Consider the following 20,682-nt stretch of genomic DNA (forward strand, 5'->3'; position numbering starts at 1 on the left):
ATAATTGTTGTTTTCTCTGTATGACAAACAGATTTCTTTTCTTACAACCAGAATTTACTGTCTAAACCTTAATTTGAGAAAGTTAATTATATAGGGAATCACCCTAAAGTGAAAACAAGGAAATAAAAAGGCCACAGCAACAACTGCATACAGCCATCTGTACCATTCACACTGAATAACTGCTGGTTGTAACTTACTTAACTACTATCTACACTTCTAGTAGTATGACATGTAGTCATTGCATGATGATTTTGCCATAGACCTTCATTTATATAACAAAACAACTCTAATATGCAAACAATAAAAAAAACTATTGAAATGACCACCTACTTAGATTTCTTTAAAACCAGTTACTCATTATTTATTTGCATATACGTAGTTCCTTTTTTTCTATAGCCTTTACTTTCATTTTTTGAACCTCCTCAAAACAAAAGAGGTATACTGTAGAGTTGTCTTACTGTATGTTTTTGTGCAAACTGGAAGCCATACTCCAGGTTTTTCATACCATCCTTTTGTTAAGCTGCTCCTTACTTTCTGCCTTTACTATTAACTTATTCAATTTAATCTATTCTCATCTAGTAGTCTAACGAACTAAACTCTGTCTTGCTACAATTTTCAGGTTTCAGAGATGGACAAATCCTTCAGGCAAGTTTCCTGAGTATCTACATAACTCACAGGTCTTGTTAAAAACTTCACAATAGTGCAAACATTTTCAAAAGAGATTATTCTTCATTTAACTTGCAATAACAAACTAGCCGGGTAAACAGACTTAGGCGACCATCAAAAGAGATTAAACAAAATAATTTATATTTACACACCAACAAAGAACATAAGAAAAGCAGTAAATGAAAAGAAGATAAGAGAAAAAATAACTTTGAGAAATGATGTTGAATATAAATTCGTTTTTAAATGTCCCCTGTTAAATGCCACCTCCTAATGCATTTCTCATCATCCATTCAAGTACTTAAAAAGAAACCGAGAAATGATACTTACATAAAATCAGAGAGCCGTGTTATAGACATTACTGTACCTAATTGTTAGTAAGCAACCGAGCCAAAAGAATTCCCAAAAACAAAAGACAAAACAAACTTTCCCTCACATAGTACTGTTATCTCAATACTTGCACAATGGAAAACTAACCATTAGTCTCAATTTTTCCTGTAAGTGCCGCATTCTCATTTGTGAGACTGGAGAGTTCCCTATTGTATCTCTCTGTTTTTTCTTTCAGCTCTGCTTCAACTTGAGACAATCGCAAGCGAAGAAGCTCTGCAACAAGGTTTTCACAAATGGCCCGATGAATTTAGGACAGCATGCAAATCAGTCATTTAAAAGATAAGAAAAAAAAGGTCAAAATTCAGATGATTAAATGGATGCTTAAAAAAAAACAAAAAGAAACTTCATAGAAGCCGATTTCAAATAAAGTCACTGTACACTCACAAGTCTCAAAGCGGTTGCAAACAATGTGTGTAGATTCAGGATACAGAAAATTGAACGAAAAGTAAAAAAAAAAAAATTTGCATAAGTGCAGTGGAACTAATAAATTTTTAATTAGAATTTTAAACAAAATATACAATCTCAGCATGGTCCCATGCTTTGAATCATCAGCTACAGCATTCTCATATGTCAAACCTGTTGTAGATGAACAAATCTGGACAAATTAGGACATTGAAGAGCACCTAAAGCAAGCAAATATAATGGCCTTTAAGGTAAGGAATCAAAACTAATAAGATACGTAAGTACGGTAATCAAAATTAATAAAATTTCAAGTTCCACGATTTTACAAGAATTTTACAGACAGTTCAAATACATGCGTATTACCTCCTCTTCAGCATTAATGTCTATTTTGGAATACATCATGTATATCTACAGATGTTTCATCTTTAGTATTAGGCATAGTATTCAAAAGGACTGAGACTAAAGGTAGAAATTTATAAAACTTACACTAAAGTATTCTCAAATGATAAGTGGAAAAGGAAGGGAGGAGTAGTAAACTCACTTGCCATTTGCATTTAAGTCTGTATTTGTTTTACAAATCTTGTTTACCGGTGCAGGTAAGTCCAAACTTTTGGTCTAGGGCTAGGTAAAACAAACTTCTTTAAAAACCTATATATTTTACGTATTTCTTGTAAATCAAATAGAGTGGTCGCTGACCAACTTCCACCTCATGTACATTTAGATGGCAAATTCCACAGATTCCTTGCATATACAATTTCTTATTGTTTTTGACCAGTTTCCAGCAGGTGCCCAAAGTTTTATCCTATTGTTAAGACCTCAGGTTTGTTAGCTATGAAAAATGCAAATTAATTAAAAACTCTTCATATCAAGTTTAAATATTCTCTGACTGGAATATTCTTACAAAAGCTCTCTTATATAAACATGGATTTAATAATGTTTCTTTCCAGTACTATACTATTGGAATAAACTATCTTTTTGACCAGTGTCCTGATGCTGGCAAGACTGATGTCACTAACATGAATGAATGTTGCATTGTTTTCCTGTCTGTATCTTATGCATTTTTACATCAACAATCCTATACATAATACTCATAAAACATAGATGTGAAAGCAAATTTCTTTATTTAACTGCTTTGCCCAGAATAATAATGTAGGTACATTGGGAGAAATATTGGTAGATTTTTTGCACATAATATACTTAAAACTATTATTATCCCTATGTACTAGGCATTCCAAACTGACAACTAAAATTTTTTGACTGATGAAAAACATACAAAAAACTAGAAAAAAATCCTTCAGACACTGTGGACACTAATTTCAGTAGAAAAAAAAAGTTAAAGAACCATCAAAAGGAAATGGAAACCTAGTAAAAAGGGTTTTTATACTGCCCCTATATCCTTGCCTGAAATCTGAAATTTCTGGGACTGAATATATGGTTTTCTTGGTGGGATACTTCTATCATAGCCTTCACTACTTTCATGCGGGCAAACCAACAAGTAATCTCTCTCAACTACTTTCAATTATTCTCCATTTGCATTTATCACCCACACTTCATGCCCACAAAGGAGAGATGGCTTATTCAGTTCCTGTGGACTTGTTCCACACACACAGGGTTCATCTTTTGAATAATAATAAAAAAATTTGATACATTCCAACTTTCATTACCATAGCAAGAGATCAGACAATGATCTTCTCTTTGGAATCTTAAGAGATTCTGCTACCATCATTGAATCACCCATTCTGTGATTTATATTTTCTACTCATCCTACCATCATCAGTTAAAAAGTTACACCATAGTAGAAAACAAATAAGAAGTCAGTCAAAAGTATCTAGAAGTGGATTACGTACATACATGCTAAAGTGGGTTAACCTATTCTGCAGCATATGGGAGGGTGGGAGTGGTCTAAAAAAGCACAAAAGGGTTGCTACACTATAATAGTATTTACCTCAAGTGTGATTTACCAAACATAAAGTCCTGAAAATCAGTTTAAATAACTTTTGAACTTTTTACATTTCACTGACAAGGTGTTGAGTAACTTCTGGCTTCAAAAAGGGCTAAAAAGTAATCAACTCCTAATTCTAGCTGACAAGAAACTGGCAGTTACTATTCTGCAGCCCATATTAATATGAAATTTTCACTTTATAAAATGGGGTCATTGTGTTGATACTGAAATTAGTGGTTATTCAGATACCTACTTTGAAATAAATGTCAATGATTTAAATCAATATGTCCAAGAATACTTAAATGCTTTTACATTAAACCTTTACAATAACCACTCAACTTGATACCACAACAGAACCAACCCTTTCCAAAGAGCAGAGTAGTTCATTTTTCACGAGAAAAATGTTGCATACCAGAAAAAGCAAAGAATAACTACGTAATACAGCCATAACTGATGAAAGTCAGTCTAAATAAAATACAAGAGTAAATCTGTAACATTTTTCCAATTACTTTTTACAAAGTTGGACAAGAACAGTGGAGTTACATATACAAATAAAGTAAAATGCAATAGCAGATAAATTAAAAAGAATCTTACCTGCTTTCTCTCTCTCTTTTTCCGCAGCTGAACCCATTGCAGAAAAAGATACTGCATGCTGTTTCAGATCAGATGAAAAATCTGGAATTAATAGCAATATTTTCTGTTAAAATGAGTGACAATGTGTACTAAACTAAATTCAAGCACTTACTTCTAAATCCAACATAAAGTGTATTCAATGATAAATTTTGGATTGAACAATTTTAAAAGTGTGCAGAATTCAAGATTTAGAAAGCCTGACAATAAAGAGTATTTCATCACCTTTAGTTCATAAAAAAGCTGACTTTACTTCAAAGGTTTAAAATACGTATCATATTTGTCTTTAGTCTACCAATGCACATTCTATTGTGCTACATGACAAGACATTGGTGTTATGTAGCTTCCCACTCCTTTGTGAATTACAATGACAATAAATACTTCAAAGGCTTAAATCATAGCTCAAAAATTAACACAAAACACTGACTACACTGAAGAGATGAAATATCTTTTGGGGATCTGAAAATATAATATCAGTCGTTTATGATTAATGACGTAGGTTGAATTGTCGAAGACAAACAGGCTCTTCATCAATTACAAATACATTTCCAGGATTGAGAGACAAAATATCCAAGACATCTCTACTGCTTCATTGTAGCTTACTTCTCAGAAGTTGTGTTATTGCATTAATGAAACATCAGTAACATAAAAAATTACATAAAAGACAAAGAACTTCACACAAAATTAGTAAAATTCCATTAAAGCTTATCATTATCAAATTAAAAAACAAGTGCATATTTTGCAGTTCCTATCGGCCCATCCCTATGAGAGTTACAAACTTTAGCTTGAGTGGTCTGGTTAAACTACTTAATATTTTTAAATACTACTGTACTGATAGGAATTCAGCAGAAAGTGTATAGGACATAGGAAAGTAGAAAGAACATATCTAGCCCTATAAATGGGAACTATAAATGGGAAAAAAGCAATAACACAATGTTTTTTTTCTGGTGATTATCTGTAACTTGACAAGCACCATTATTCCCAATGTTATAATTTCTCTTGCTTGGACATGAAACTGTTTTCAAGGTATAGCTTTAACTTGATAAAACCACTGTACCTTATAGTAAAAGCTAACATGGACATGAACATTCAACTCTGTAGTTAAATCCAATTAAGTAAAATTATTTTCTTCAAAATAATTTAACAAACTTTCTTCTGATTTATATGAAACATAAATACAACTGCTATAGTTTTTTCCACAATAAAATCCTGTTCATGAACATGTCTATATTTTCCCTAAATAGTAGTCAAACCCCAAATAACATTAACAAAACATTCCCCTCTCTTTAAAAACTAAGGCTCTACAACAAATTTCAAAAACTCAGCAACTCCTGTGATTACAAGACCTGAAGCCACCAACTCATTAGACAACACACTACAATAATGGCAATAAAAAGTGTAGTTATGAGAAGTAACAAAAAATATAAACAATGTACTTGCAATACCTATTTTCTAACTATGGAATACAATTAATGTGACTTAACCAATCCAAGTTCATTACATGTTGCTCTTTGGTTCTTTAGAATAATGTTTTAAACCGTTCAAAACATATAAAAAATAAAACTTAATGAGCAAAGTTAAAAACCTAAAACCAAAATAAGGAGTTCCTTACATATGCTGTAAGTTGAACTTCAAAGAGGCATTCAATACAGGACAAATTTAGAAAAACTAGGAACTGCCAATGGTGTGCTTTCAACATTTCAAATTAACCTTACAAGAATAAAAAGCAAATATGATTATTACGAGTAAAGAAAGCAGGATATTACAAGACATGTCAATAATTAAAGCCTGTGGGGAAAAATAAAAGATTAGTAAGAAAAGTCTCTTGCAAAAATCTAATAGCAGACAAGAAAAAACACTCCAGTGATACTGAACATGCCATAAAATACCATTCATTAAGCCAATCATGAGAGCCTTAAAAGCTAAACCTGAAAAGTCCTAAAATATAACACAAAGTGATCAACCTTTCCAGCTTGTTACCTCCCTTAAAAAAAACTTTATCATGGTGAGATAAAAAGACAGAAGGTTATTCACTTCCTCCAATTGTTCACTGTCCTTTTCATGAATGATGGTAACTATGAATATTAACCACTATTCCTAAGATAGTTAAACATAATACTCTTCTGGTATGCCTGTTGGCTTTCTAAGATTCTTGTATTCTACACACCTTTCAGCATTGGCGTGAGGGAATTTGCCAACCCGGCCAGGGTAAGGATCTCGCCTGGAGGGGGAAACGAAAACACAGAAGTCAATGAAGAATAGCAGGAATATGTTAGTAACTTAACTAGACATAAATTTCCAAGGTTCAAAAACAGTAGTGCAGTTAAGTAGTGCATTTAAAACCTCTTATCTGTTGTGAAAACTAAATGGTAAGTCTGCTGTGATGCAGCAGCAACAGTCTATGTGTTTAACTTTCAATATAACAGAAACTGAATGCAGTTTTACTGTTTTGTGCAAACCAACCAAAAACAAGATGTTTTTACAATATGTTTTTATACAAAACCATTAATCATAAATAGCCACATTCTGTCAAGAACATACCCAGGCACACTAACCCATAAAAGATTAGAGAGAAGAAACCCCATCAACATCAAGACATATGAAAAACATCATGTAGGTAAACTCAAGCAAAAGAATTTTGACAAACCAATTGCCTGCTTTATGTATGGCTGAGAATTACAGCTATCCTTAAAAGCCAGGGAGAGGGAGATGGTTCAAACTATGGGCCATAGTCCTAAACAGTGAAAGGTCCTCTAAAGAAACTGTCACATAATCCCATGAAAAGACTCCCTAAACCAAACCCCACTGATTGCAACTCCAACAGGTTAGTACCCCATCTCCCAGTTAAGGCATCAGAAAACATCAGGAGTCTGGGATCTGTTGGCATCAATGGTACTCCCTTCAGCTTATTCTGACAGTACCCTACCAACAAAGATCACAAGTACCTGACTCAGTGGTTGGAATCTTGATGGATGGAGACAATGAGGCTACTTTTTAACATAAGACTAACTGCAAATTTGATGGTAACAAACTTGTCCTCTCAAGGAGAGAGAAACTATGAGACAGTGTTTTAAAATATACTACGTATGTAGAAAAGGTTGGATCCAACTTCTCCATACTCACCTCCAGGCCTAAGGAAAAAAAAAATCCAGAAAAAGCTGTGTGTGTCTTTTCAACTCCTCCCTTGAAGAAGCCAGGACTAGCTAGTCATGAAAGAAATGACAAGCCACAGGCCAAGACAATGCAGCCATGTGGTAACTGAGGCAAGAATCCTAGTCTAAACCTGGCTAAGCAGACAGACTGAAGCAAAAGGCCCATATCTAGAACCTGAGTCAGCCAAATATAATGAAGATTCTTCCACCTTCCTAAGATTTCAGGACAAGAAAGAACTGACAATAGTAGAATCATGGCAATTTTGGTAGAACCATCCAAATTCCAATTAAGGCACAGAAAGGAATCTCACCTTGCAGCATAATGGAGTCAGCTTGAGCTTACATAGTGGGGTTTTGTCTTCCAAATCTCTTGAATTGGTCAACCTGGGTATGTTTTACACAGAATAAGGCTATTTATGATTAATGCATTTATAATTACAAAAAAAAAAATTTATGTTTAATTAACTCAAGTCATACTATATGCAGAAAATTTGTGTGGCATCATTTTAAATAGCAACTTGTGCGGTCTTAAATTTAGAAAAAAAGTAAATTTGTAAAAATAAAACATGGACCAAAAAGCAGCAACTAAATGAAACTTAGAAAAACACAATTTCTACATGGCGATTTTACGTAGCGAATGAGTGTATATTAATATATCATAAATAATTACGAGAATTATAGCATCAACACTAGTTTTTAGACAAAATCAGTTCTTTATAAAAAATCACAATTCAGAAATGTCTACAATTGTGATCTTTGAATAACCCAGACAACTGCACTTTTTATCTGAAGATCAATAATAGCACAATAAATCTGCCATCTAGAACCTGCCTAACATTTAGTGTATTCTAGATATGAGGCAGAGAAACCTGAAGGGCTGGGGGATAGGTTTGCATGAAAAAATATTTCATCAAACAAGTTAATTAGTTTCATCCCCTACACATTAGTCATATATGCCAGAATTCCAATTTAGGAGGGAAGACCGAGTTGCTCAAATCCACCAGTGAAGTCAAGGGGAGAGCCTAAAAACTAGGAAGGTCCAGAGAAAACGAGTAGAGTAGGTTATAGAAGGCTGTTGTGAGGAGGGACGAGCCTCTTTGAGAGTGATTGTAAAGGTGTTGGCTTAATTCAGAGAAAAGTGGTAACTCAGCATACCGTACATGTGAGAAACAGATGAAATAATGAGATAGAAAGAATAAAGAAGATAAGGAATCTCCTACCGTATTGTGTAAAATTTCTAAGGTAGAAGTTTGTGTATGTAGAATGGCAGGTAGCTGCATTTGACATAGCATTCACATCCATACCATTGTTTCAAGACCCACAGAAAAAACAATCACTTGACAAAAAGAAAAGATATCACACATCGAAGGTTCAACACCATACCAAAAAGTGTCTTACCATCCAGATATGAGGAATTTTCAGTTTTCTCTTCTTCAGCAGCTTGAATGGCATCGTCCAATCGCTCTTTGAACCACAAAACAAGCTGGTCAAATTTATCTTCTCCAAGGTCCTTTAGTTTAGGATCTGTTGAACAAATGTTTTGCATTTTCATAAAAAAAAATATTTATTTATCTAGAATAGCAGTACAATTTTGCAAGTTTCATTTATGTATTCAAAAACAACATGACCTTTGATAATTTAACAAATTCCAACAGGGGACTTCTCTGACTAGTGTATAGTCTCAAGTTTAATAGAATCATTTTTTTGAATAAAATCATTCGAAAATAAGATTTATCTGCATTTTTCTTCAATAAAATTTGTCTACATTTTTCTTCATTTATTCCCAATGTACACGCATCAGTAACTCAAGTGCCCATAAATCAGTCTTCATACAACGATTTTTTAAACTCCAATTTTGCTATTTCTTTTTTTTATGTAATACTACAGGCCTTATATTTAATAAAGTAAATTTTCATAAAATTATTTAAAAATCAATTGATCAGTGTATATGGCAAATTCTTATAAAATTATTTAAAAAACAATTTCATCCGTTTTTCTACACCAGATACTTATGAAACACTTACCAGAGAATAAAGCACCACTCAACTTTAATACAGACTCGGTCTTTAGCACCGAAGGTTCTTATAAAACAATGGTTTTGAACTAAGGGAACCACCATTTTAAAATCAATGTATTATATTCAAAATTAATCTTGAACAAACTGTCACTTGACAGGTAGTATATATGACTTAGATAAAACAGTGAACATATTACTAAAACAAAGAAAGATTTACTACTAACCTAAAGTAAAATCAGGTATTGCATCTTTTATTTTGTCCCGGTAGGATATCAAGGACTCTCTGAGAGAATCCAAATCTTCTTGTGAAGGCATGAGACCTTCCAAAAATTTTGCGTCCGGTAGAGCTTCTTTCCACTGCTCGTAAGTCTGCAACAATCAGCATTTGTAAAAATTTACAACAAAGGTACTACTGTGTTGCCAAATTTTAAAATATTTCACTACAAATTGGATATGTTGATATAAAAGCAATGTACTACTGTATATTATATATACTTGAAGTCATGATGAGGCAAATAGAACTAAAGATTCTAGTGGCATGTGTGGCACATCTGAAATCATCATGCATTATTATAAAGTAAATTTAAATGTGTACTTTTATATACCACAAAGATACTTACTTTAGCTAATGCACTACCGCCTGCAATACTCCCTCCTAGTATGATGTAACGGATTTTCAGGGCTCCTCTGAGAACTCTGGCTATAATCATCCCAATTCCTCTTGAAGGGACACCATAATTAGGACCTGGGAACTTTAGCAATCCACCTTTATTTGGATGCAAGGTCACATAATGTCTCACAATCCTTGAAACCTGAAATAATTTACCCTTTTAAAAAGAAAATCTTTTAACATTTGTCATTAATGAGTCAAAGAGAAATTTCTTATTCCCAATGAATTAAAATAGGGTTTGAATAATTAACGAATTAATGGCTACCTGTTAGAGGTAAGTATAATGTAAAGACAATACGGCAGCTAACAGGACTTATTATGTACAAGATGTGAATTCATAATGATGTGATGGATACATATTGAGTCTGAATCCACTTCTCACTTTCCAACATGGTTAGGTTCCAATAGCCAAAGAATGGGTTTGAGTTTTCTGTCGACTACCATACTAAATATTCCTATGAACTTAATGAAATGAACTCTATCTTAAAATATCACTGTACATATATAATAATCTGCAATAATATAAAACGATTAATAATAATATTGTATGTACAGGCAACTGATAAATATTATGAATGCAATTTCATACATTTAAAAAAAAAATACCTCATACGCACCTGGGGATTTCCATTTTGATTGGATAACTTCTGCCTAACCCATCGTGACTGGCTAACTCCTATAATTCTAACGACATATCTGGGGGAAAAAAAAATGTTTTAAGTGAAATATAAACAGGACATAAGGTTCCCTTCAAAACTTAGAAAATTAATGAAGCAATGGTGAAAACTAACATCAATCCATGTATAATACGTACATCTTAAAAGTAACAGATATGAATTCATACTTTATATGTATCAGATTTTCCAACTGCTTATGTTAGCAGAAACTTTTTGACAAATACTAATGGACTTTTTCCTCCTTTAGAACAGGCCAAAGACATAATAAGACTATAATTATAAGAACATTAACCCTCATCTCTGCGTTCATTCATGCTCTTGCTTAGTGTGTTGGCTCCAATTTACTTTTTATGGCTTTATGTACTATATGGTATGGCTGAAAAATTTATTCTCAAAGAAGAAAACATGTTTTGGCAGTTGTTAGTTCATCATTTTGAACTTGATAATGATGTAATATTAAAAGTTGGAATAGGGAGACCAACATAAGAATAAGAATCATGTTGAACAGAACACTTATGAATCAAACACAAATACCTACGTAGTACGTGAAAGGAAGAGATTTTTAATTACATTACTGTTTTATTTAACCTTTTATATTATGAAACATCTATACACTGGACCCCCGTATTCGCGTACTCCAAATTCAAGACTCAAACATTCGCGGATTTCTCTCTGAAACATTTCCTTGCATTATTCGCAGAAAATTCACACATTCCCGGTATTTTTCTATGAGAAATATCCACAAATTTTTTGGGTTTTTTTCTATCAATCTATTCATAAAATGCACTTTTTGTGATAAAACTATTAAAAAAAACCAGGTATAAAAATTGTTTGTGATTTTTTTCTTAAGTTTCAACTAACAAAACAGGATGTTTTGAGCATTTTTACAGAGGTTCCAACTATTTGCAGGTTCTAACTATTCATGGGGGGGTCTGGTACGCATCCCTTCCAAATATGGGGGGACCACTGTATAACTGTTTCTGTATGTCATAATATTTTGGTAAAACTGAAAACTGAAGACTACTACCCTGCCTCTCTGATTTTGATAATTACTAGTTTACGAGCATAATGGGTGATATGTTTAGTGCCTGCCCCTTGGGGATGAATGAAAAAAAAAAAACTTAAGCAAAAGACAATACTAAATACCATCAACATAAACAAAAGCCAACAATAGGCGGTAAATATTCCAGTCAGCAACTACCGGGAAACAGGTCACGGAAGAAGTCTTCAGCTTTATCGGTTTTTCTTATGAAATAAAACAGAATTCAGTTGGAATGTCACTGATAGGTATGCCTATACAATAATACGTTTAGCTACTCTTAACAAAACTCGACATGAAACTAAGGATTACGTATCTTTTCTGTGTAACAGTCTAAAATAATAAGCCTAAAATTTTTAAAAGGGACAAAAGACCATTCTCCTAATAGGCCTAGCCTAGTAAAACCCAACAATCTTCCACTTCCCAAAAGTTTTGTCAAATTGCCCTAAGAAAAGGAGTAGGCCTAACACTGACAGAGCCTAAACAGGAGGTTGCTAATGGACGAACGTCATCCAAATGAGCGCCAAAATCCCTGTTCAGGTTTGATGATACGCCATTGATAAAGTTATACTACAATGGCCTAGGGATAGGCCTACGGAGCTGGACATTAGGATACCTTAATGTACGAGACATTAGACCTGTCATAGGTAGCTAGGCCTACCAGAACCTTGACAAAAATCCAAAATACTAAAAATCTATGATTTAGGATGTAGTAAATCTATACAAGCGCATCCTAGGGATACCTACTACTCGCAGGCCTAAAGAGTGGGACATTAGGCCTATAGACCTAGCTAGGCCGACGAGAAATTATAAGTAGCCTACTCCTGTCCTTGCTAGGCTAGACAAAACTTCGTTACTAACTAGGTATACTAAAAAAAAGTCCAAAACTAACAATGGCAGGGATTACATAATTATTTTAGTTTCGAAGAATAGACCTACTAGCTAGTATGCTCTTGACCCTTAATGCAAGAACACCGGTCTCGAATCAATAGGTCAAATTAGACCCATAGGTCTAAAATACAATACGAAAAACAGCACTTTTCCTTTCTAATTAAGAAAGCCCAACTCACCCGAACCTCCCTTTCGACAGCTTGTACATCATAACGTTACTTGAAAGCTGTCATGGAAAAAATCCTCGAATAAACTTTATTATAAATTAGGAAGCGTCGACTGCAAGCAGGAGCAGCTGATGAGGATAATAAGTCCACCAGTTACGATGTTGACATGGCGCGTTCATGAACCTTCGTCCCCGCGTTAGTTCACGCTGAAGACGAAAATCGTTTCGTGATGTAATTATGATGATTTATGTATCAATAAATTACGCCTTTACTCATAAATTTATTAAATTTATTCTCACAACGCCGTAATATGCCGGGGGTTAATGAATGTCCCCTTTGCGAAGAATAGAAACCTTTCGCCTTCGCGTTGCTCATCTGCAATTGTTCGGGATTAGAAATACAATTATTTTCAAAGAGTCTATTGATATGGTAACTTCCATCAGTAAATAACCCCTTTACTCATAAATGTATTAAAATTATCCTTACAACGCCGTAATACATCGGGGAAAATTAATGTCCCCTTCACGAAGAATAGAAACCTTTCGCCATGGCGTTGCTTATCTGCAATTGTTCGCATTGTTGGGGATTAGAAATGCAATTATTTTCAGAGTCTTTACTAGCTTCCATCAATAAATAACCTCTTTACTCATAAATATATTAGAATGATTCTCTTAACGCCGTAATGTTTCGGGGAAAATGAATGACCCCTTTACGAAGAATAGACATCTTTCGCCATAGCGTTGCTCACCTGCAATTGTTCGCGTTGTTGAGGATTAGAAATATAATCATTTTCAAAAAGTCTATGGATTATATACTAACTTCCTGTCACTTGGTATGCTTTAGTTTTAATTCTGATAAACGGAGAAGCGATATACTTTAAGGAAATAAAAAGAATGAAAAACCTATAACTAAAATACTGATTTGGAGACAATGTTTATCAGGAACACAAAACTATGAATCAAGATCTTGTCTTATTTCTAATGTCTACATTATACAAGTATAAATTATCTTAAAATGTTACAATTGCCAAGACACTTTCTATTTCGAAACTTTTTCTGTTCAACTAATAAAGAAGGATGAGCGTTTTGAAACCATTTTTACGGACAGTATCAACTGTATGAACGCAACCCTGAGGGACCAATGTTAACAAAAGGATTAAAGTACAACTCTATTATTTTACTCTTCTACTATGGAAATCTGGCAATAGGTCGTATGATGCAATATATATATATATAAAATATTAAGACTTTGTCCAACAAGGGATGGTTACATGTTAAAACATAACACACTGCCTTGTACTACACATAATTAATTTAACGGCTGATTCATGGATGAAACTTTTAGCTTTTTTATATACCTGCCCAAGAGCTTACCAAAGTCCATCAAACTGCTACATATGCAGTCTAATCCTGGTCTTTCTAACTTTCTTCATAAAAAATTTATTTCTTTTTGCAGATTTTCTAAATATTTTCTGCTGTTTGTCTTCACCTTCCCCATCAGCACAGTATAATCTGTAAACATAAAACCATTCAAAAGGTATTTTACCCAATAACTTTGAGTCTACTTCAGTCCTTTCTCAATTTCTCATGTCACTCCATTAATAATGATATTTAACTGACACAAAGACATAACACACTCTCGTCTATTTTGACACCTGGCCAGTCACTCTCCTGTCTACATATCATTTATGCAATCTACAGCATTTTCCCAATGGATCCATACATCCCTATCCTTGTCTAGAACCACATTGCTGAATTACTGACAACTACCAGTGCAGAAAACTACACATCAGCTACTTCATATGCTAACACAAAAGGCTTATTAGCAGGATATCCAACCTCCTCCACGCATTGCATCACTTACCTTGATGTATATATTTTTGGACTTCTTGGCTATCAACGTTTCCATCTCAAGACTTCTAGTAGTTCCTCTAGTTAGCACTTCCTCCAGGGGCCAGCTACTATACACAAGGTACTTGGCCAGCACGCTCACTCCCTCCTTCCTTTCAAAACTAATGAAACTTCTTTAACTTCTGGATTCTTGTAATTGCACCATGTTGGTCTTACCTTCATTTTTGTAAGACTTAATACCATCCAATTAATTCTAAAACTAACCAGATATCTTTATTCTGTTCGAAAAACAACCTCAGGTATGTTAACAACATACAGTATACATAATTATACATTTCTTCATATACCTCTCCATTTGCACAATTGATTGTAGAACTCATCCACTCAACTTGCACAGATTCACCTCCATATTTAATTCAGTCCATTCTCTACTGCTATCTTTGCATTCTTTGAGACTTTTTATAATGAGTGAAGGATGTGTGTTGCTGTTTGTGACTCCTGAGTCATTCCAGGTGGCACATTTAGTTGCCTTACATATGGTGATCACAAAACCTGTATTCTCCAACCTCGTGTGCCTCAGGGTCAGTACCTTGCCTTTTAGTCTTGGGCTTTAATTCCCTTGTCTGAAAATGTACTCACAGTAAGTGCATTCTCCCTTCCTTAATTATGTCTCTACTTGATTCGTGTCTACTTACTTTATAGGAACACAGACCTATATAATTTTTTGACATCAAAAACTGCTGTACTCATTATCAATTATGTTAGCAAACATCTGTTATATTGAGGTCTTTTACTTTGTTTTTTTCTTTTCCAAATACAAGGCCATTCCATTCTGAGGAAACTTGCTTGTGTAAGTTTCTACCATTTTGGTGTGTCCCATAAGAACATATACTAATTATAAATGATACAAATAATTCTCCCATTCTTACATTTCTAGTGAATTTAACCTTTTGCACAGGATGGACTTAGCATTTCTTTTTCATGGAAATGGAACTGCTGAGACAAGGAGAGGAAAGAGAGAGAGAGAGACTGTATTTGAGAAGACATGAAAGACAAGGAATGAACCAAGGGAAGAGAAAAGATAGAAACACCTGGAAAAGGCTCATTAAACACATTACTAAGGATTAAGCAGAGAAGAAGAATAAGAAATTTTGAAGTTAAAACTGCAAATATAATTCTGTGATGGAGTTTATCTGTTACAGTATAAAATAGTGTTCCATACAAAATCAACTACATTATAAATTATGTAACAACCTATAGGCAAAGAAAACTACATCAGAATTTCTATAGACATGTTCATTAAATAAACTTCCTAAATACTAAACAGTGAATTCACACAGCAAACTTGACTTACAGGCGTCGATAATCAACTCTCTCCAACTGTACTAATGGCTTCAGCTGATCTGCCAAGTTACGGAGATCATCAGCCACAGACAAGTCTGTTTTGGTTGTCAGCACACTAAGTTCTACCATGTGAGACATTGAAATTGGCTCTAGACTGTCTTTCGACATGTTGGACATACCAGATGCAGCTATTTTATACATTTTGAACACTGTCACTTTTATTCGACCTTTCTTTAAAATGTAACCTTTAGCAATAAATTCATGGTCAGGCTTAGCACCTAGTTCTTGCAAAAATTCACAAACATTATTGGAAACTGGAACGTCCAAACAATTGCGTAGAACTGCTGGATAATTGCCTAATTCCGGGTATCCAACATATCGCAGCTGGAAAGGTAGATCTGGATGGTCTGTTGCACGTCTAACCCTCAACATAACTCCTTGAGATGCTGGCCCGGGGGAGGGAGTAGCAGAGAAATCTTTGAGAACATAAACGGCCTCGTGATCACGAAATGTTTCTGGTGGCACATCAGCGTTGTCACAGAGTCCACGAAGTCTATCGAGCACGACGTTGAGTGATGAATCCAGAACAGAGCCCTGTAGTAGGAACTCTTGATCGGGAATTATGGCATTCTTGAGGGCAGAGTCAAGTGTTTCACCAGCATTAGGAACTGCCGCCATCTTTGTTAAGAATACTTCATGTGATCCCTGTTGAAGAATTTAAATGCTTCACTTATGAATACCAACACTACATATTATAACCTAAAATATCCATGAATAAAAGCACTACTGAATAAACAAACCTAAGTGCATCATCTTTTTCTACACATACAAAACTGAAAACTTTTTTACTTAAATTTAGTCCACTACTTTCTTTTATAAATTTAGTTCAAATACATGAAAGGTTACCACACAAACTATAAGCATAAAGATATAGCAAAATATCCAAGACAGAATCATTACATTAACATGTGCTCACAATTGCCTGATAGCTATAACTGCAAAGGAAAATTACTGAATAATAATTCTAAATGCAACCCTTGTTAAAGAAAGAAATGGTTATGCAGTATATGACTTGGCTTCGAGTTTACAAACACTCTCAGTAAACTGTACACATATTAATAAAAATGATTATAAATATATGGTAAAACTCAATGATACATTAATTGTAAGAGACTGCACTATTTTAGGGATAAGAAAACTCTAAACTATTTCTTGAATAAAACCTATTGCAATTATTCATTATGAGTGTACATTTTTATGGCTTACTGTATACTGAAAGGACATGCATATACCTAGCAAGCTTCCACAGAATTGTATGCCTGTGTTAAAAAGTTAAGAAGAGCAAAGAAGAAAGGAATAAAACTAAATACATATATGACATATATGACACGACAATTAACAACAAATAAAACCATAAAATCAAATTGAATAATTTATCAGCTATAGCAAAATCCAAAGATTTCAAAACATGTTATATGGTTATAAAACAGTAAAAGGAAACTAAATGTGGACAAAGCAAAGAACTGACATTCCTTTGAATTAACAAAAAAGAAACTTGAAAGCAGATGACTTAAAGCAAATTTTCAGCTGATAGAACAACATAAGTACAGACAAATCAATATATATCTTATAAAACTACAAAAAAACTAGTAAATAAAATTCCAAAGTTTAAATTACTAAAATTACGCCCATAGCAGAAAGGACGTAAGTACTCAAAGACTAGACTATCTTTACAATTAAAGTAAGCTTCCAAGTCAAGTTGTTCCTAAGTGATATAACTAACAAAGAGCTGTAAAATACTGGAAGCACTGTAAATCACTATGAAAACATTACCACCTGAAGCACCCATAGCAAAATGAAATAAGGTAATGATTAGTAGGCAGAGCAGAAGTAAACACTGTAGACAAATCAAATACAGGCAAATAAGCAAGACATTCAGTCAATGGAAGGGCTAGTTGGCTGAGTCTGGTGGCTTCTTTGGACTGCATTTAGATGATTATCCAAAGACAAAAGTTCCTTTGGAGTAATCAAGGAGGAGGAAGACTACACTGCCAATCTGAAGACTGGACTACAGATTCGTAAAGCACTCTCATGCTACAACACTCCTGCATTATCCCATTTTGTACATTATACTTCTCTTGACAACACCCAAATAATCATAACCTGTCTCTGTGTTCAAACTGGGATAACAAACATGGCACTGGCAGCTAATACATACATACTGGAAAAAGGGACCTCATCCAAGGCAGACAGGAAAAGTCTGGTACAACTCTCCAGGGTAATCTTGACAAATGCAGTGCGACACAGCAATCAAATAAACACAGCAAATACACTAAAGAATTACGTAATAAACACAACACTAATTAATCAGATCAATAACATGCCACTCACAAACAACAAACAAAATGCACCGTAAGCAAAAGGCACATAACCTGTAAATGGGATTATAAGTGATAATCTCAAAAATATAGGACTATCTTTTGTATTTATGTACTCACCATTGAAGTGGCCACCTGTGGTGAGACTGGCGTAGCAATTTTAAATGAAGAATTTCCCGGATTGGTAAAAGGTGTGAAGCCGCCTGGCCACCATAAACGGACTCAGCACAGATCTATCAAATTAAATCTCCGTGGGCTATGAACCTAAGGTGGGAAGATAGAACAATTTGCTTGAAAGTATGTACATTTAACTATAAACTCTCAATTATTTCAGCTAATACCATAAAAATTAAAATTTTCTACAATATTTTGTACTTTTAATCATAATACAAGTGTTTAAATACATAAAGAAACAAAGAGTGTAAAATACATATTAGTACTATGCAACATTTTGAATTATTTCAAATACATAAACGGCAGAAAATGATGTGCTTTACTGTAATTTGGAAGGTGCTGCCCCATGATGTTAATGGTAATAATATTGATATAACCTAACATAACCTAAACTACCATACCCACAATCAGAAGTAAAAGACATACCGTAAGTACAGTACCATACCTTAAGTTTAATATCACCTATTCAATCTTGTGAGAAAGGACAAGGAATTTTTTTCTTTTTGACAAATCCAACTTTGTATTTGCAAGTTTAGCACCATGAAGTAAAAATACTACATAGTGCTCTCCATGTTCTCAGCTTGGTTATCCTAGATATAATGTTTATCTAAATATTGGCCATTTTCATGCTAGGCTAATATACTAGCAGCCTAACTGCACAGTAATACAAAATTTTTATGGTAGCCCTAGTCATAATAGTTTACGAAAAATTAGGGGGGCAAAGCCCCACTGATCAATTAAGAAAATGCTGTGCCCTAGCTTTCGTTAGGACTAACAAAGGTTGATATGTGTGTAAGATGCAGGTAAACCATTAGAGGTCATAAGAAATTATATCTTTAATATGTAAAATCATGATGATACATTACTAGGTACTACTCTTTCATCAACCTGGAAGTACCTCCACTAATGAATGCGCTCAAGTAGGGTAAATGACCGAATGGTGACACATAGCGGCCACCTCTCTTGGAACACGGCCATTTCCCAAAATAGTTAGTGCTTGAATTACCTATGCCATTAGCTAGGTAGTAGTTAGTAGTATTTTCGCTATTTATGAGAAAACACTTATTTCGATAGGAACGTAGAGGTCTCGGTGTGCTGCTAGGATGGGCCACAACTCTTGACAGAGAGGTAGTAGCTACTCATGGCAGCGAATTCAAGTACTTTTTAAGGAGGGTGCCCGCATTCTGGAATCGGTGGCCGCTACATCGCCACTCAGTCATTTACCCTATTCTGCATTCTATCCGAATCCTAGTAATTACTATCTAGAATGCTGTACCCTGTCTTAACTAGTACTAGCTATACCTTACCTTCCTAACCTGACTTAGCCTAGTACTAGATGCCGTGCCTTGACCTGGCCCGGGGGGGGGGGGGGGGGGGGGGGGGGGGGGGGGGGCACAACAAAGGGCACCCCAAGTGTAACCTACTATAATACCTTCAGCAACAGTGCCCTGAACTAAACAGAAAATGACCTCCTAACCTCTCTTACAATGGTGTGTTCTGACCTGGCTGGTGGGGGGGTTTGGCCCCCCTGGAACAATACTATACCCACTAAAGGCTACCTACCCAAATGTCAAAACAGTTGAAATCCTTATTCTTTGACCTTACCAGCAGCAGCAGGTCTCAAGAAGCAAGTTACGTAGGATAATTAGGATTCCCCAAGTCAAATTCCAGTGGCGAAATTCAAAATAGGTTTTTTAATGACACGGATTTGTTTGTTTTGGAGTCTGACTAACACTGATCTCTATGATGTGGATTTGGTGAAATAGAACATCTACAGGCCACTGCCTACGCCATCTTTGTTAGTACGTTAACTTCATATGGCTTCTGATTTATTCCCACTCAGCCAGGAATATAAGAATAATAGCGCTATGAAACCATCAGACACACATTTAAAGGAGTTTAATAACAAAATTAAAGACTGTTTTCAACGAATACTGCGTAGTACTACAGCCTCAGCAAGAAATGGCTCATTCTCTCTCAAATGCTACAATAATGCTTAAACTTTCTCTGACTTACGTATCTCATGAGAGATTGAGTAGTTGAAATTAACTTTTTGTGGGAGAAATCCAATGATAACGTACCCGGTAACCTTCCAATTTGTAGTTTATAAAATTATTCAGAGACTGAAAACGGTATATTAGTCCTCAAACAGCCGTTTCTTCAAATTAAAATATGTGAATTACCCCAATTATTGGTATTGCAATAAAGAATAGACAACTGACAGCATCCTTTGTTTTGTCAAGAAATTATTCAGTAAGAATTAGAATAAAAGAAGCCCTATGAGGACCTAATCCAA

At 34.5% G+C, this 20,682-nt stretch overlaps 2 protein-coding genes across 10 annotated transcripts in view; both read right to left on the minus strand.

Annotated features, from left to right (window-relative positions):
• LOC135222975 (dynamin-like 120 kDa protein, mitochondrial) overlaps positions 1-12,824 on the minus strand; it is a 33,837-nt gene extending 21,013 nt beyond the window's left edge. Inside the window, exons 1-8 of one of the 5 annotated variants that reach the window (XM_064261457.1) lie at positions 12,653-12,824; positions 10,484-10,562; positions 9,817-10,008; positions 9,421-9,565; positions 8,578-8,703; positions 6,195-6,248; positions 3,992-4,072; positions 1,141-1,266 (exon numbers count right to left, since the gene is read on the minus strand). In XM_064261457.1, coding sequence (XP_064117527.1) covers positions 1,141-1,266; positions 3,992-4,072; positions 6,195-6,248; positions 8,578-8,703; positions 9,421-9,565; positions 9,817-10,008; positions 10,484-10,562; positions 12,653-12,684 — 835 coding nt within the window. In that variant the 5' untranslated portion in view covers positions 12,685-12,824. The remainder of the gene's footprint in view (positions 1-1,140; positions 1,267-3,991; positions 4,073-6,194; positions 6,249-8,577; positions 8,704-9,420; positions 9,566-9,816; positions 10,009-10,483; positions 10,563-12,652) is intronic. The other 4 variants (XM_064261459.1, XM_064261458.1, XM_064261460.1 and 1 more) reach the window with 4 other exon arrangements.
• A 2,944-nt stretch (positions 12,825-15,768) lies between these two features.
• LOC135222981 (mediator of RNA polymerase II transcription subunit 18-like) lies at positions 15,769-20,209 on the minus strand. Of its 5 annotated transcripts, none has more exons than XM_064261478.1 (3): positions 19,992-20,209; positions 18,333-18,468; positions 15,769-16,539 (listed from the first exon to the last, which is right to left on the minus strand). In XM_064261478.1, exons 2-3 carry the CDS (start codon positions 18,333-18,335, stop codon positions 15,841-15,843), a joined length of 702 nt encoding a protein of 233 aa, XP_064117548.1. In that variant the 5' UTR covers positions 18,336-18,468; positions 19,992-20,209; the 3' UTR covers positions 15,769-15,840. The 5 variants fall into 5 exon arrangements, with proteins under 5 accessions (XP_064117548.1, XP_064117549.1, XP_064117550.1 ...); XM_064261479.1 differs by having other exon boundaries at positions 18,333-18,476; XM_064261480.1 differs by having other exon boundaries at positions 19,950-20,209.
• Positions 20,210-20,682: the final 473 nt, after the last annotated feature.

The sequence above is a fragment of the Macrobrachium nipponense genome, chromosome 8, assembly GCF_015104395.2.
Source record: "Macrobrachium nipponense isolate FS-2020 chromosome 8, ASM1510439v2, whole genome shotgun sequence".
NCBI classification, from domain to species: Eukaryota; Metazoa; Arthropoda; class Malacostraca; order Decapoda; family Palaemonidae; genus Macrobrachium; species Macrobrachium nipponense.